Genomic DNA, 17,430 nt, shown 5'->3' on the forward strand with positions numbered 1-17,430 from the left:
GCTTTGGAGAAGGTTTTCCCCACATGGAATCTTAGTCAATAAGTAATGACATCAAGGCCTGTCTAGTGCAATGCTATTAATTCTAACCTAGTACATTAAAAATTAAAAATTGAATAGTTGAGGTTTGGAAGCAACCTCAGCATCCATTGACAGAGGAATGGATAAAGATGTGGTACACGTACAGGGGAATATTACTCAGCCACTAAAAAGAATGAAATGATGCCATCTGCAGCAACATGATGGGCCTAGAGACTGTCATACTGAGCGAAGTAAGCCAGAGGAGAAATATAGTATGGCATCCCTTATATGTGAAATCTAATAACAAATGACACAGATGAATTTGCTCACAAACCAGAAAGAGACCCACAGACTTAGAGAAAAAACTTATGGTCCAGGAGGGAAGGAAGGGATCTCGGGATAGTTAGGAAGTTTGGGATGGATATGTGCCCACTGCTATATTTAAAATGGGTCACCAACAAGGAATTACTGTATAGCACATGGAACTCTGTTCAACGCTATGTGGCAGCCTGGATCTAGAAAACCAAGAGAAACAACCAAACGGGAGGAGCAATAAAAGTTCCCTTTCTTCAGGCAGCCGACAGGAGCACTGCACTGTCTTCAGATCGCGCATAAATATTTTTCACTAATAATGGCAGAAAATGAGCTTTTAAAAAACATACTACTCAGGACAACTTTATATCAAGACTAAGCCTAGAGGGAGAGATAAATTGGGAGTTTGAGGTTGACATATACACACCACTGGATTTATTATAAAATAGATAAGCAGCAAGGACTCTGCTCTATACTCTGTAATAACCTAAATGGGAAAAGAATTTGAAATGGAATAGATACACGTATATCTGTCACTGTTGCCTGGAAAATCCCATGGATGGAGGAGCCTGGTGGGCTATAGTCCATAGGGTCGCAACGAGTCGAACACGACTGAGCGACTTCTCTTTCTTTCTCTTATCTATAACTGAATTACTTTGCTGTATATTTGAAACTAATACAACATTGTTAACCAACTATACTCCAATATAAAATAAAAAATAAAAAAGCAAAGAAATGAAAAGATCAATGATGAAGTAAGTGAAAATATGAGAGAAAAACATTGAAAAAGAAATTTATGAATATCAAAATGTTGGTGGTGGTTTAGTAGCTAAGTGGTGTCCCACTCTTCCGACTCCATAGACTGTAGCCTTCCAGGCTCCTCTGTCCATGGGATTCTCCAGGCAAGAGTACTGGAGTGGGTTACCTTTTCCTTCTCCAGGGGATCTTCCCAACCCAGGGTTCAAATCCGGGTCTTCTGCACTGCAGGCAGATTCTTTATCAACTGAGCTGTGAAGGAAGCCCCCAGTTTTATATATATAGTTTTATATATATATATATACTTGTGACTTTCTTGGTGGTCCAGTGGTTAAGACTCTGCATACTTCCACTGCAGAGGGAGCAGGTTCGATCTCTAGTCGGGGAACTAAAATGCCATAAGCCCTGCGGTGCACATTCCCCGCCCTCCCACAAAGAAGACAAAGCCTAGAAAAAGTTGCATAGAGTAAATGACCAGGTATTAGAAGGAAATAAGACATCTGCTTGAGGGATATGTTTCCCAGGGTATGCAAAGAAAGACTTTTTCAGCAGCCCCCAGTTTCAACTGAGATGCCCTCCCTCCAGTCAGTGGGGGCTGAGAAGCCCCCTTTGGGCCTGGTCCAGCGAGGGTGTTCTGAAGAACAGGTGCAGCTTCACTGCCTGTCAGGGGAGGCTAAGAGGAGGGCAGGTGTGCCGGGGCACTCTTTGATCTTAGGCGAAGGAGAGACAGCAGACACCTTACCTGATGAGCTGCGCGTTGTCATGGGATTTGCGAGGCAGAAGCTTCATCTTTCTCCAGTCCAGAAACTCATGCAGGCTCGTGAACGGGTCCTGACTTATGGAGCATTTGTCAATGTCATTCCACACCTCCACGCCCACCAACACGATTCGAATGTTCAGTGGTCGGTAAAACTGAGGGCGACAGAAGACAGGTATCCCTGGGGGTCACCTTAACGAGAACGTGCAAGGCCACGTAGAACAGATGTGCAATTTCTGAGCCTCGTTGATGTGATGTGAAAACTCTCTCTGTGTTCCCTCGTTCCCATGGCATTAGGGTTGAAGCAATATTTTCAGTGACTGATGCAAAGTGATGTGCTAACTGGGTTCTCAAGTGGGGTGGACTAATTAGATGTTAACCAGCCTTCTTTATGTCTCTGAGGTGGCACAGTAGTAAAGAACCTGCCTGCCACTGCAGGAGACACAAGAGACTTGATTTTGCTCCCTGGGTCGGGAAGATCCCCTGGAGGAGGGCGTGGCACTCCACTCCAGTATTCTTGCCTGGGAAATCCCATGGACAGAGGAGTCTTGTGGGCTACAGTCCATGGGGTCACGAAGCATTGGACACAACTGAACATGCACACCTTATGTAGGGAAGCGTACATTTCAACCGATTCATTGATGATTAGAAATGGGCACACAATGTGTTATCGCTAATGTAATGTAGTTACATTATAGCTAAAGACTGCTAGCTCATATCTACTGCAAGAAAAACAGTAAGTGAGTTAGGATCGTTGAGACACTCTGCCAAGCGCAGTAATGTGTTCCTTTTAAGCAAAATGTTCTACCTATGAGTTACGGAAAATGCATTGTTCTCAGCAAAGACTCAGACTTGGCCGACACTATCATATTCTGTCACCTGTAAATGACCTAGTAGGTTTTAATTAAATGAACAGATCAATATCTTTCAGGATGATAAAGGCAGACACAGAATTCTTCTTCAGGAACTTTGAGGACCATTTTTTTTCCCCACAGGTCAGACTTTAGTTCACCAACACCCTTTCATGGGAAAGATCGGGTAAAGGAAATTCCTCATTCCTTCTGGCACACAAATCACATCTTCTTGCTTTTCCATCCCCCATCTTTCTGTGTCCTGACTTCAACCTACAGCCCGTTCTCTGCAAACAGGTCATGGTGGGTCAGAAGCAGGCAGGACAACTGTTCGAATGGCTAAGGGAGAGTTTTGAGCCAGATGAGCTTATTGGTGCAGGCTGAGTGGTCAGAGTGGGGCCTTCCCAGGTGGCGCAGGGGCAAAGAATCCACCTGCCAATTCAGGAGACACAAGAGATGCAGGTTCAATACCTGGGCCAGGAAGATCCCCTGGAGGAGGAAATGTCAACCCACTCCAGTATTCTTTTTTTTTTTAATGAAAACACTGAAACTTTAATTGGATCAGAATCATACCTGTCAAGAACCTGGGCAGTACACTCTTCTTTATAGCATCAGTTCCTTCTGAGGGGGTATTTTCCAAGCCATCTAAGTGTTCCAGCTATCCCTGACTGGCTTGGAACAGAGACGTTCCAAGCACGGTCACACCAGCGTCCATATCCGCACACGCTCAGATTTCTGGTTTCCTGCCACTTTTCCTACCACTCGCTTACATCCCAGGAGGTTTCACAGCCGGAAGGTAACTTACCCCTCCCCACCCCACCATACCCTGGAAAAGCCTGGAGTGCCTTCTCAAGCTCCTTCTTCTCCTGCCTTCTTCTGGAAGGCAGTCACAATGTTGAAGCTCTTCTGGAGTTTTTCCTTCTTCCCATCGCTTGTCTTGTTCTTCTCAACCAGCTTGGTGATCCGGGTCATCTCTGATGCTGGGAAATCCTCTCCTTGGTCCACGATCTTTCTCATGATCTTAAAGTACTGCTTGGGCCACTTCCTGTGAGTCTCCTTCACACTGACCAGTTGTCCTGCCCCTGCTTCAAGAGGGACTGGTAGGCTCCGATGAACCCCCCAGCAAAGGTGTCATATGTAGGTAGGCAACCAGGCATTCCTAGGTAGAGCCCATGTCCCTTCAGCCAGCACTGGATGGCTCCAACCTTAACTGCCCCACTATACAGGATTGGGTTTTCAATGTCCCTCTCCCGGAAGAGGTAAGAGGTAGGAGACTGGGTAGTTTCCTTTGTCCAGTGTGTATTGCTCACTTAGCTCCATATTCAGCCCTTTGCACCATCATCTGAGATCCCCAACCTCTACCACCAGGAGATCATCACCGGAAGCTGAGTTTTCAGCCAGACGTTTGAACTCATCCTGCCTCTCACCCTAGGGGGACTGGGTGTCAAACTTCACCAAGATAAACTTGCTTTTAGGAATGACCTTGTAGAAAGTGGGCTTCCCTAATAGATCAGTTGGTAAAGAATCCACCTGCAATGCAGGAGATCCTGGTTCTACTCCTGGGTCGGGAAGATCTGCTGGAGAAAGGTTAGGCTACCCACTCCCTTGTGGCTACCCACTTCCTTAGGCTACCCAAGGTTAGGCTATCCACTCCCCTAGGCTACCCACTTCCCTTGTGGCTCAGCTGGTAAAGAATCTGCCTGCAATGCGGGAGACCTGAGTTCAATCCCTGGGTTGGGAAGGTCCCCTGGAGAAGGGAAAGGCAACCCACTCCAGCATTCTGGCCTGGAGAATTCCATGGACAGAGGAGCCTGGCGGGCTATCGTCCCTGGGGTCTCAAGGAGTCGGCACACACAGCAGTCACAGCAGAGGTAAGAACATCCCATGGTCCACAGCTGCCTTGCTACTCCTCTGAGCATCACACAGACACAGAGGTGGCTCTGTGCTCAGCGGTCCAGGGGGTCAGGACATGGGGATCACTTGGCTGGCTGTACTCCAGGTAGCCAAGGAGAAAGAGGTGGCTGGTGATGGCAGTCGAAGTTAAGCTCCAGAAAGGAGCAGGTCCTATTCTTAGTTGCTGGAAGCCTCTGAGCCAATAAGGAACAAAAATCACAGAAGCACCGCATCTGATAGTTAAGCCCCATTCCAACGTGCTGAGCTCAAGGGCCATAAACTCCACGAGGCTGAGCACTGACCCCAGGTTCTGACCCATGAGAGGCAGGCTCATCTTTTCCCTTGCTGATCTTCATCCCCCACTCCCCACCAGTCATCTGGTGAGCATTAGGTTAGGAGAAGAATGTGGCTGAAGCACAAACTACATCATAGAGTATAAACGGATTGCAGCGGTCCAACTTGGTTTCAAGCAGATAACAATTATGGGCATTACATTAATAAGTTAATGAGACAATTATACAACCCAAATGCTGCCCAACAGCTTGTTTTTAATCAAGAGTTGCTTGGCCTGTGGTATCCACTTGTAAGCTCCCAGCCCAGGCTTCCCAGGAAAAATTAAGTTCCTGGCCTCCTTGGGAACTCTGCGCACATGTGCCTGGCTGCTGCACTTTGCTGGAGAGCTTACGCTTTCAGCTGCGTTACAGGCAAATGAAACGGAGATCAGAAGGCAGAAACACAGGCCATCCAGTCACCCATGTCCACACCAGCCTGCCATGAGACATCCTCTCACGTGCCCGTGTGGGCTGTAGGGCTGTCATCCGTGCAGGGGACACTTTGCTTGCCTCTGGAGAGTGTCGTACGGAAGTGGTCGCTGAGGTCTGCCAAGGTCCAGCTATCACTGTTTCTCAGAGTTAGCTTTGGGGCTGTGTAATCAGGATCTTTTCATAGTAGTGGTGGGTTGCAGGTTTCATCTGTTGTTGTTGCTGTCCAGTCACTTGTCTCACTCTTCGTGACCCCATGGGCTGCAGCATGCCAGGCCTCCCTATCCTCCACTGTTTCCCAGAGTTTGCTCAGATTCATGTCCACTGAGTCAGCGATGCTGTCTGACCACCTCATTCTCTACCGCCCCCTTCTCCTTTTGCTTTCAATCTTTCCCAGCATCAGGGTCTTTTCCAGTAAGTCAGCTCTTCAAATCAGGTGGCCAAAGCATTGGAGCTTCAGCTTCAGCATCAGTCCTTCCAATGAATATTCAGGACTGATTTCCTTTAGGATTGACTGGTTTGATCCTGCTGTCCAAGGGACTCTCAAGAGTCTTCTCCAGCATCAACAATTCAAAAGCATCAATTTAAATTCTAAAAAGATGATGCTGTTAAAGTGCTGAACTCAATATGTCAGCAAATTTGGAAAGCTCAGCAGTGGCCACAGGACTAGAAAAGGTCTGTTTTCATTCCAATCCCAAAGAAGGGCAATACCAAAAAATGTTCCAGCTATTAGTCCCCTCAAATTACGTCCTTTGAACAAATTCCGTATCTAGAAGCATATAATAGAGCCCCTCCTCTCTAAAACTGGTGCTACTGGTGAACTGTCACACATGCTGAACTTACATTGTGTCTTCACACAGAATCCCTTAGCTGCCTGTTGGGATGCACTTCCCAGACTGCGGGTGGCTTCCCATTGGTTCTTCCTAATAATAATGGTCAGAGCTAACACTTATGAGCATTCCCTATGCCCTAGGCATGGTGCCAAAAACTTTCCATGTGCTCTCTTAGACCTCACAGCACTCTGTGAGTTAATAACTATTGTTTCCATGTTACTGTCAAGGAAGTTGAGACACGGAGGAGCTGAACTACTCCAGCCGTGACTGGCATAGCTGGGAGTTTAAACACAGGCAGGCTGGTGCCCAGGTTTTAAAAACCGCTCAGTAACCCAGCCAGGTAAAGGGGAGTGCTCAGACTCCCTTCCAGGATGACCCACTGTGACCCCAGGCCCAGCAAGAAGCACATGCAGAGTGTAGCAGTTGCCTGCCTGGCCTGTGAATCCCAGGATGTACGTGGCCACGGTCCAAGACCAGCTAAATCGATTCACCCATTAACACAGCAGCAACAAGCACCTGCTTGGCTCTGGCTGAATGCTCAACTTGGCACTGGCACCAGGGACAAGCTTTAGGATACCCTTGACCTTGACTCTCAAATGCTCAGGGGACAGCCAGACGCTCGAGGCAGGGGACTCCTAGCCATTTTTACAGGAAAATCGAATACACCAAACTGCCCAGAAGGGTGCAGACGGGAAGTTCAGGGAATGCTGGACTTGACGGCTCCAAGAAGGCTTTCGAGAAGTGGATCTGAGAACACACGGGTAGGATTACAGGGTGGTGCACTGGGCTCCACCACAGGGACATGCATCCTGCAGGCAACCAGCCTGGGAGGGGCAGGGATGAGGACTCACAGTAGGGGAAAATACCTGAAATTAAATTCATGCAAGATGAGCCGGTCCTTCAGAAGTAGGGCATAGAGGTGCAGCCGGCACAGACAGGCAGTTGGTGCTAACGTCATCATGAGAAAGAAGTAGGGCAGACAGGAGGGAGAGGCGAAGGGGACGATGACATCATCTGGCAGCCACACAGCCCACTGGTCCCGCCCTGTGGTATAACTGGGGCCTGGGGAACGTCTTCCTTCCCAGGTAAGAGGTGTGTCTGCCAGTTCGAGGACCAGACACGTTTTTCGCTTTCCAACTCAGGGGAACTGCCTGAGTTGTTCTGAATGTCACCTCTGTCCCTAAATCACTTCTCGGACTCTTGGTCTGGGATGTCCTTCCCCTATTCCCTTTGAGCCAACACAGCCAGCCAAGTAGTTATTACTTAAGAATAGCTAAGAAGAGCCAAGATTTCTGCAAATGAGGAAGTTGCCACTGGAACAGTCATTGTTTTTTTAAGCCAAGATGCTCCCACTTGTAGTTGCAAAACTACATTTGGAACACTCGCTACAGCCCAGAGCCCATCAGTTAGCAGGCTTGGGTGCACAGAGCATCCGATGGAGCCTGGGTTACCCCAGGGGTCTTCAGGGTTTGCTGGGGACAGATACATTTGTGTGCTCAGTGATTCAGTTCTCTGCTTGCTGGAAACACAAGAACAGGCGTGCTGGTTAACACCCCTGAGTTTGTCAGGACTTTTCTCAGATATGTGGTTTTCTAAATACCAGGGCAGGTTATTAACAACCCCCCAGTTGCTCATTCCTGCTTCTGCAAACTGAAGGAAGAAATAATACAGAATAATATGTAAAGAAATACAAATATGGAAGACCAAGCATATCACATTAAAACAGGATTTCAGCAATTACCGGCTCAAGTTTAATATTGTTCATGGTTTCTGTTTACTTCCAAGGCTTAAGAAGTTCTTGAATTCTTTGTTTCTTGGTCCTGCCTCATTGGAAGCGTCTGGAATGTACTCACCCGAGGCCCCACCCAGGCCAATCAAACCAGAGTCCCTGGACTGAGACTTGGAATCAGCATTTTAAAAGCAAAGATACAGACACACATTCACATAAACAAACAAACCTTGAGAGGAGACTCTAACGTGCAGTCCGGGCCAGAACCAGGTCTGACTCCTATTGTTGTTCATTCTCTAAGTTGTGGCCGACTCTTTGCGACCCCATGGACTGCAGAGCGCACCAGGCTTCCCTGTCCTTCACTATCTCCTGGAGTTTGCTCAAACTCACGTCCACTGAGTCAGTGATGCTATCCAACCATCTCATCTTCTGCCACCGTCTTCTCCTCTTGCCCTCAATCATTCCCAGCAGCAGGGTCTTTTCCAATGAGTCAGCTCTTCACATCAGGTGGCCAAAGTGTGAAGCTGTGAGTCACGTTGTGCAGGGCCACCCAAGATGGATGGGTCATGGTGGAGAGTTCTGACTCCTCTGGTCTCTGGCATAACCTCTGGGATCCATCCTTCCCTCCCTGCCAGAAGGACTGGCCATCTACAAAAATTCTCCTACATCCACTTTACTTGGGGATCAAGTAAATTTTCAAAAATGAGTTATTCAAAATACATCTGAAAGCATGGGCTGCCTGGGAGTCTGACCTGCCTTAAAGTTCTTGTGGGTGCAGATGGTAGTATCCTATGATCCCAGGATGCCAACAGCCATCTGTGTTCTTCCTGGTTTTGGAAAGTTCCTGCCAGCTATAGCCACTCTCTGAGCACCAAGCCCTTATCTTCGACTGCTCAGAGTACCCCAGGAGACCCCTGTTCTTGCTTCTTTGGGCACGAAGCCTCGCCCACCTCTCGTCCTAAACTTGTGCTTATTTGGACCCCAGCTCTTCTCAGCCTCTGCTTCTGCCTGGTCAGGGCAGGCTGGTATCCACAAAAAGTGGGTAGAGACAAGGCCAAAAACTCCTGCAGGGGGCGGGTCACAGAGACCAGGGCTCACCCCTGGTCCTGCCTTTTCATGATTACTTAACCAGCCTCTGCAAACCTCAGCTTCCTCTGCTATAAAAATGGGAACACTGGTGTCTACCTGGAGGTGTCTGCAAAGCACTTTGACCCTGGCATGTAGAAATTTCTCAGTACACTTATCAGGCACCCCTCCTTCAAGTGTCTGTGAATCCCCACTTCCCCAGACCCAGGTCAGCTCTTCACGATTTCTATACAACAGAAGCCCACCAGCCCTCTTTGAGTCTGGTGACTCCATCCTCCACTCCAGCTGCAGGCACCGCTGTGTGTGACCCTGTGCGTCTGCTCTGCTTAAAAACATTCTCCTGGCTTTCCACTGACAGCAGAATAAAATCCCGGTAGAGTCGAGATGGCTTCGCAGAGCACCCAGGGCTGACCAGTGAGTCCCCCGCAGCTCCATCTCCTCCTGCCCTGTCATGCACATACATCCATCTGTCACATGCATGCACACACATGTGCACTCACACACCCCCTACCGCTTAGGTAGACGGAGTTACTCCCATGTCCAGATGCATGGGGGGCAAGCCAGCTGAGTGCTCCTGGTGAAACGGTACTCACTTTTCCAAAATTGCTTTGCTGCGAAGCCTCCCTGACCTCCAGGAAGATGTAAGCAGTTCTCTTCTGCACCCCCACAGCACTTGATTGACAGCATCCACCCAGTTCCCATCACGCCCAACCACACCAAGTGGCTTATGGGTCTGCTTCCCTACAAAGCTGTGACCTCCCTGAGCAGATGGACCCCATCTGATGCATTCTGGATTCCTGACGCACGGTGCTCGGTTCTGCCCATAAGGCCTTGTAGAACAGAGTTGGATTTCTAGAAGGGCTTTTGCTTTCATCTTTGCAGAAAACTTTGAAAAGTCAATTTGAATATAATAAGATTGCTTGGAAACATAGCCACTGTGAAGCATCTTCAAACTGCTACGCATAAACTGTGAGCATTTCAGAGAATCCCCACCAGGAGAGCTTCAGCGATGGGCCGGGGCTGCTTTCTGGTACCCACTGTGCTCAGAGGCAGGAGACAGACTTGCTGCTGAGAATAATGGTCATGTTCAGACAGGGGCTGCCAGCCACGTAGCACATGAGAGCCACCTGGGAGCCTACGAAGCCTGATGTCCAGCCCTACCCCTCCTTTGAAAGCAAGGCCTTTGAAAGCTTCTGGGCAACTCCAGAGGCTCTGGGCTGAAAGCCCTTAGCACCAATGAGCTGACGCTCTCTCTCAGAGTGTGTTGCTAAAGGCAGCTGGCACACGTGGTTTCACCTTGTGAACAGCTAATGGAAGGAGTGTTGGTGAGCAAATACACCTAGGCCAGACCAGACTTTCAGGATCTCGTCCAACTGTAAAGTCACCTTTGCAAAGGCGAGCTCCCTCCCGAGTTCATGGTGAAGAATTTTCCTGCAGCAGGTTGGGCCGAAAGCCAACTGCCGCATCCCAGGACTGTGAAGCCCGTAGGTTCCGTATCGATGAGAGCCGACCCTCAGGTGGCTGTGGGACCTGCCCAGGGAGACCTGGGGATAGGCCCGCTGGGCACTTTCAAGAGGGTCACATGTGCCATCTGGTTCAGGATCCAGCTGGGGAGACCAGGATGGGAGGAGATGGATCCCAAGGCCACCACGGTCCAGACAGCGTTGGGGGCATCTCCTACAGCTATTCCAAGCCCTGGGGGTCTTCAGAGGAAGGGAAAGTCGGGTACCAGAGGCAGAAGCTAGCCTTCCGAAGTCAGATGGGGTGTGTTTCATTCCCTCCACCTCATTCCCAAACGTTTACACGATGTGAGTGATTTAATTACCCCCAAAGAACTTACCTTGTCAACGTGATTAGCGATCTCTATTAATCGCTGCTTGACTTTTTCCAGGTCTTTTCCTTGCCTCTGAAACTTAATAATTTTAAATGTCAGCATTAATAACAGTAAGACCATCAATCAAATCTCATCTTCTCAGCTTCTGGAAATGTGAAGTCTTGGGCTTTGCAACCCCCTAGGGCCCTCCCTGGTTTATGGTGAAGTGAGCTCCCATTCTGCCGAGTAATTTCCCTGTCCAGGGACTTTCTGAAACTCCCTGAAATTCACCCAAGCCAAGTGCTCATAAGACAGTAACTTTTGTGATTTTTTTCCAGCCTCATAAATGATGGAGGCAGTGACATGTTTTGGCAAAGAGAAAACAGACAACCAGAAAGCAGCCCAAAGCCATTCTTCATATCATCGACTTGATTTGAACTTCCTCCGAAATTTCTTTTATATTTGTTTTTAAAAATTAAAGAGTGAAAGTAATAGAAGCTCATGGCAGCAAGTCAAACAATACAGAGAATGGATAAAAGTTAATAAATTCCCCCTTCTCCTCTCTAATCTGACCTTCCAGCCTGGGAACAGTTTCCTGAGAAATTGTCAAATCTGTTTCATTCATATGTGTTGAGCCAGCTTGGGAGAAAATGTCACCTAATTCATGATAAGTAGTAGTGGCAAGAAATGAACACAGAGGAGATAATCTAAAAAATAAAAAGAGCTAATTAAAAATTAAAAATTAATTTAAAGAAAAAAACTAGCACGGGATAAAGCCTTACTTCAGAAGGTAGGATTTTTTCTGCTGTGTTTCTATAGCCTTCATTCATTCATTAATTTTGGTTTAGAACATACTGGAAATTTTTTAAACTAAACTTTTCCCCAAAGTGTTTTAGAATACATTCTAAAACCATCTGCTATTTCCCACAAATAATTCTCCCTGTTTGGAGAGCTTAGCTACCATGGCAGCTCTGTAGTCCTTTTGCTAATATTCTTTTCTGCAGTCCTTGCTAATATTTTGTAATAGCAGATACATTTTTAATGTTTTATACCTTATAAGATCAGGGAGCCACGTTTTCCCATGGGTTGTTCACAATGCTCTTAAGGCCTCATAGAAAATGAGGTTAACTAAAGCATGTAATAATTTGTTAAATGTTTTCTTTTCCCTGAGGTGGCTGTTTTTTTTTTTTTTAAACCAACCAAGAAATTTCAAAAAGTTCTTACCTCTCGGTTATCGGCGACGATAACGAGCTCCACGTACTTGGTCATCTTGAGGGTCTCTCTTTTTTGCTGCCAAAAGTAAACATGGATTTAATTTCCCTGATGGTCTCTCTGGGGCTTTCAGAACACTGTCACTATCTCTCGACGGAAGCATCGGAACTAAAAGGCCACCCCACCCCTACCAACAACACTGGCTCCCACACCTCTGTTCCACCTAGGAGTTCACCTCTGACCCCAATGACTTCTGTAAAACCATCTCAGCATGAGCCATCAGTTTCCATTCCCATCTGGGACGTCTCTATAAAGGAATCTAACCTTTGCCCTGGATCACTGATTTTAGGATCAGAGTTGAAATCACCATTGAACAAAACACACACATAAACAAATAACTCTGGGGCAGAAGCCCAAGGCCATCAAGACCACTGTAGAAATCGATGGGAGTCAGGGTTTCACGGGTGTTCCCTTTGCCTTTGTGGTCCGGTTTTGTGACGTGAGAAAAGCAGAGGAGAAACGCTTTGCTCATGTCACAAAATCAGAGGAGAATGTATTTTAAGCTGGAACTGCCCTTCTGGGGGAAAACTGAGAAGTCTAGGCCAGAAGGCTGATTTCTTGTGGCTGATCGTTGAAAAATCTGGTTTGATGCAAAGGAAGAATGGGGAACAAGTGAGCCAGGCAAGAAGGAGGTCTTAGGAGGAAAACCAGAAAGGAATAAAAGAAACGGAACAGAAAGAAAATAAAGGCTGAAATACGCCACTAGAGAAAAGTGATTTGGTGAGAGTGCAATAGCTGAGAAGAATGAAGACCTTGTTTATCAGGGGATAGGGCTGAAGAAGAGGCAGACGGCCCAAACACGAACTCCCTCCCCGTTAAAAGCAGCCTCTGAAGTGGGTGACATGTTAATCACGTTTCCTCAAAAAACACTCACACTCTTCCATGAATTACTGGGAGAATCCCAAAGGCATTTTTCGGAGGGAAAAAAAAAAAGAGCAATTCATGGAGGGTGGTCTCAAAAAGCCAACTTTAAAAGCAAAAAATAAAGCCTTCTGTTTTTGCAATAAAATGGAGTCAGAGGAAATGGGGGTTGAACAGGTCTGGCTCCCCATAACTGATATCGCTGCTTTATGAGTTAACTACATTCTGCTTAACCTTGAAAACTTGCATGTTACAACCAGGCTTTCAGACAAAAGCAAAAATGACCAAGGCCTGCTCTGAATCAGCTTTCCAGTCACATAATCCTGAGGGAAACATCTTTTATAAAACAAATCCCCATCAGTGCAGGATCTTCCAAACAGATTTTTACAAGAAAAATGTGTTTGTATCATAGCAGTGTTCCTCCTTGCTGCCCAGCTATGCTGATTCATGAATTTTGATATCTCTAAAGAAATCTCAGGGCTTCCCTGGTGGCTCAGATGGTAAAGAATCTGCCTGCCAACACAGGAGACCCAGGTTTGATCCCTGGGTCGGGAAGATCCCCTGGAGGAGGGCATGGCAACCCACTCCAGTATTCTGGCCTGGAGAATCCCATGGACAGAGGTGCCTGGAGGGCTACAGTCCATGGGGTCACAAAGAGTTGGACACGACTGAGTGACTGACACTTTTACTTTCACTTCAAAGAAACCTGGAAACCTTATGGAGGGCGGAAAAGCAAAGCACCAGGAAAGGTAAAATTTCTCATATTTTAACATTACCAGGAGAAAAGTTCAGTTTAGTAACTACATGGTTGTAGGCATGTTTCATGGTGACCAACTTACTCACAAAGGGAAAATGACTAGCCCCAGTGGTGCCCACTGGTCTGCACAAAATGAGACACCATCTTAAAGTGGTCCCTCCTTCCCGAGGGGTGGAAAGCAGAAGCCTCTTCCCCCCATAATTCCCTGATTTACCATTCACAGACTCATCTTACAGAAGAAAATACAGCTCTATTAAAGGAAAAATAAATTAACCTCCCATCGAAAAACTCATGGAGAGAGCCCTGGTTGCTTAGATGTTTACACCTTTCAGACTGCAAGGGGGTGAAATGAACGGCCAGGGGACAGTTCCAAATGGCCTTGGATCATCACTTAGAAAATATACAATTCCAGATAATGAAAACAAACACATGAGCCCAATTTTCCTGTCTCTGCAGTTTTCAGAGAAGTCCACATTTTCTCATGAATGCAGAGAATTGCAAGCTCAGAGAGACGCCTAACCACATAATAATAAAAAGCCACAGGGGAGTGGCCGGCTCATGGCCGCAGAGGTTCCTTTTCCACCAGCTGCACACACAGAGAGGCTTAAATTACCTCCACATGATTCCCACCTATCTGGGCTATCCAGTTAAAAAATCATATTCAAAATGTTTGCTATGCAGAGCAACATTTGAAACTGGTTGCTTGCTGCAATTTTCATTTGAGGTGGGGGGAGATTGAGGAAACAAACACCCTTCCCCAAACAGGTGAGAACATGGGCCTCTGAGAATGGCCCAACCATTTCTGCTCCAAGGTTGGATGTATTCTTTGAGTCTTGCTCAACTGGGAAGCGGTTCCCTGGCCTCTCAAAGTTGTCAGAGTCAAGTTCTCGGGAAGAATGGCCCCCACATATTTTCACAATAAGAGCTCTGGCTCTGGGAACTCAACTTGAGTCCGAAAAAACACGCTGAGATTAGGGGGGCAATAAATTCTCAATGCAACTCTCTCTTCCTATGGGCCAGACCCCTGAAATAACCTATCTGGGAGGAGGGATAATAAGAGCACAAGTCCTGAGGCTGGGAGAGCTTGGGTTGCAGCAGCAGGCAGGATGGCTGTTGCCTAGTGAGCGAGGGGAGGGCGTGGATGGGATGCGGCCAAGGATGGGCACAGAGGACAGGGCCCAGAGCGAGGAGGCTGACTGGTAAGCTAATTGTCTGAGAGCAGTGGGGCTCCCTTGCAGGTGAGGTTCTTTACATATCACCCTGGCTGATGGAAGGAGAATGGATTATAGGGGGACAATGGTGGAAGTGGGGGAGAAGATGACCACTTGTGACAGTTTGAGGCAGTAAAAAGATGGAGCCAGGCAAGCAGATTCAAGTTGGATGTTTTAACCAAACAACAACAATAAAATAACAATGGATCTGGACCGTCTGCAAAGACGGCAAGTTTAGCAAATTCGGTGACTCAAGAGTTTGATTTATCTCCTTCTTAGTAAAGAAAGCTCATTGTTGACTCAAGCCAGACTCCATGCCTTGGCTCTAAGGCCACGTAATGAGTATTTATGAGCTGAGCCCTGGTCTTGGCTGTGAAAGGTCATCTCTACCATCCTTACGAACGATTTGCATGGGGATGAAGCACCCGGACCATATCTGCATGGAGTACAGCCTCGGAGGGCTGGCTAATATACAGGCTGCAGAACCAACGAGCAAATGAGACAAACGCTGGAAGAATGGACTGAGTCTGACGTACTGAATGTTAATGGGCACAAACGCAAAGTATCGAAATTGAGTCCAAGTTGAGCCCGTGGCAGAAGTGAGAGCTAGTATTTATTTTTCTAGAGCTTTAATTGATTCAAGACTCAATAGGAATCCACATCTGGAGATTTTCGAACCTTGGTTCTCACTGAGAGATGCTCAGAGCTCAGGGCTAAGGAAGCAATAGCAGGGCTGGCTGTGTTATCCACCAAAATTTAACAATGACTAAGGCAGTAAGGGCACTTGGTACGGCCTCTTAGAGGAGGTATTGAGGTGGGAGTGGTTATAATGAAAAGAAAGGGAAAGTGAAAGTTGCTCAGTCGTGTCCAGCTCTTTGAGATCCCATGGACTATTCAGTACATGGAATTTTCCAGGCCAGAATACTTGAGTGGGCAGCCTTTCCCTTCTCCAGGGGACCTTCCCAACCCAGGGATTGAGCCCAGGTCTCCCACATTGCAGGCGGATTCTTTACCAGCTGAGCCACAAGGAAGCCCAAGAATACTGGAGTGGATAGCCTATCCCTTCTCCAGCGGATGCTCCCAAACCAGGAATTGAACCAGGGTCTCCTGCAATACAGGTGGATTCTTTACCAGCTGAGCTGTCAGGGACGTGGTTACAGTAGAAAGAAATTAAACAGGCTTGCTCTAATTTACAAGTTTTCCAACAACTCTGGTTAGTTCCTGATATTCAGCTATTACTAGACTCTACAGATGATCCATTCTACTGTTAATACCACCCCCAAGACCACCACTACCATGGCTTCCGTTAAACCAGGATGGCAGCCTGTCTAGAAGACCCAGAGCAACAGCCCTGGTCCATTTCAGATTGGCGTCGTTTGAGGAAACCCCACAGGGTCTCCCTGTGCTATTTGTACTCAATAGACCAAATGCACATTGCTTCTTTTAGAGAAGGCAACGACTTCTACACGTGACTCACAATTACCCATACTAGTGGAGGGGAACAATAGCACAGATAATCCCCAGGGAGGATAATTCAACAATAATTCACATCTGCCTTCGGGATGTATTCTGTGATTTGCTCCAGTAGCAGATTTACAGCCTTCACCTTCCTTAGAGACTGCTGAGGCTTGTGTTAAAATTCGTTTGCATTTTTGAATGACCAGCTGGCGGAGGGGGAGGGCGAAGTCCCAGGAGGGCTGAGTGGCCGGGGCTCTGCGGGTTGGGCGTTAAAAACCTGCAGAGGATGGAACTGGCAAGGAAGGCCCCTGACTGTAGGCACCCTTCCGGAAGCAACTTGGGTTCTCATTAAAATCTAACAGAAAGCCTTGTAAAAATGACAGACAATAGCTCAAGCTGATATTATAGCCGGTGCATACCCCAAGAGCAGATTTATTCCCGCTGCTCCTTGAAGAAAAACGCACACATCTGCAGAAAAATCTCAGCCTGCAAGCCAGTCTTTGCAATAGTTAACATTTAGTAGGGGCAGAAAAGTGCTAGGAAAACGCAAATGCATTTGCTGCAGTGCATAAACCAGAGGAGTTAGCCAAAGTTACATCGATTTTTGAGTATAAGATAAAGGAAGTGTTAAGTCTGGCAGGCAAGCGGCACGGAACTCGAGTACTTTCCTTTCATGTTTACCAAATGGTCTCGTATACAATTCCAATTCTCACATATTCCACTTATTTGAAAATTATTTTTGGTATTGTTTTCATGATACAGATGTGCTTTCTGTCAAAGACATGTTCCCTTCCGTAAAAACAAGCACAGCATTTTCCAGACAGAAACACTGTGAGTGGTGTCTAAGTGCATATGATAGCCCCCCCTTTTGATTTAAAGGTTCATCTATGCTTCCATATGCGTTATTAACAAACCACCATGGTTATTCAGGTTTTCTCCATCTCTCTACAAGTCAAAATGACTGGAAATTACTGTGCCAATCACAGGCCTAGGGAGCTGTAAACTTAGTTAAAGAATTAAAATATGGCTGGCCAGGACCAACCAGGCATGCACTTCTAAATG

General features: G+C 47.0%; 1 protein-coding gene across 1 annotated transcript in view; it reads right to left on the reverse strand.

Annotated features, from left to right (window-relative positions):
* Window positions 1–17,430, reverse strand: part of ADAM12 (ADAM metallopeptidase domain 12) — a 336,316-nt gene that overhangs the window by 88,232 nt on the left and 230,654 nt on the right. The window contains exons 7-9 of the mRNA XM_052660834.1: window positions 12,034–12,099; window positions 10,837–10,908; window positions 1,829–1,998 (exon numbers count right to left, since the gene is read on the reverse strand). Coding sequence (XP_052516794.1) covers window positions 1,829–1,998; window positions 10,837–10,908; window positions 12,034–12,099 — 308 coding nt within the window. The remainder of the gene's footprint in view (window positions 1–1,828; window positions 1,999–10,836; window positions 10,909–12,033; window positions 12,100–17,430) is intronic.

This window comes from Budorcas taxicolor, chromosome 23 (assembly GCF_023091745.1).
Source record: "Budorcas taxicolor isolate Tak-1 chromosome 23, Takin1.1, whole genome shotgun sequence".
NCBI lineage: Eukaryota > Metazoa > Chordata > Mammalia > Artiodactyla > Bovidae > Budorcas > Budorcas taxicolor.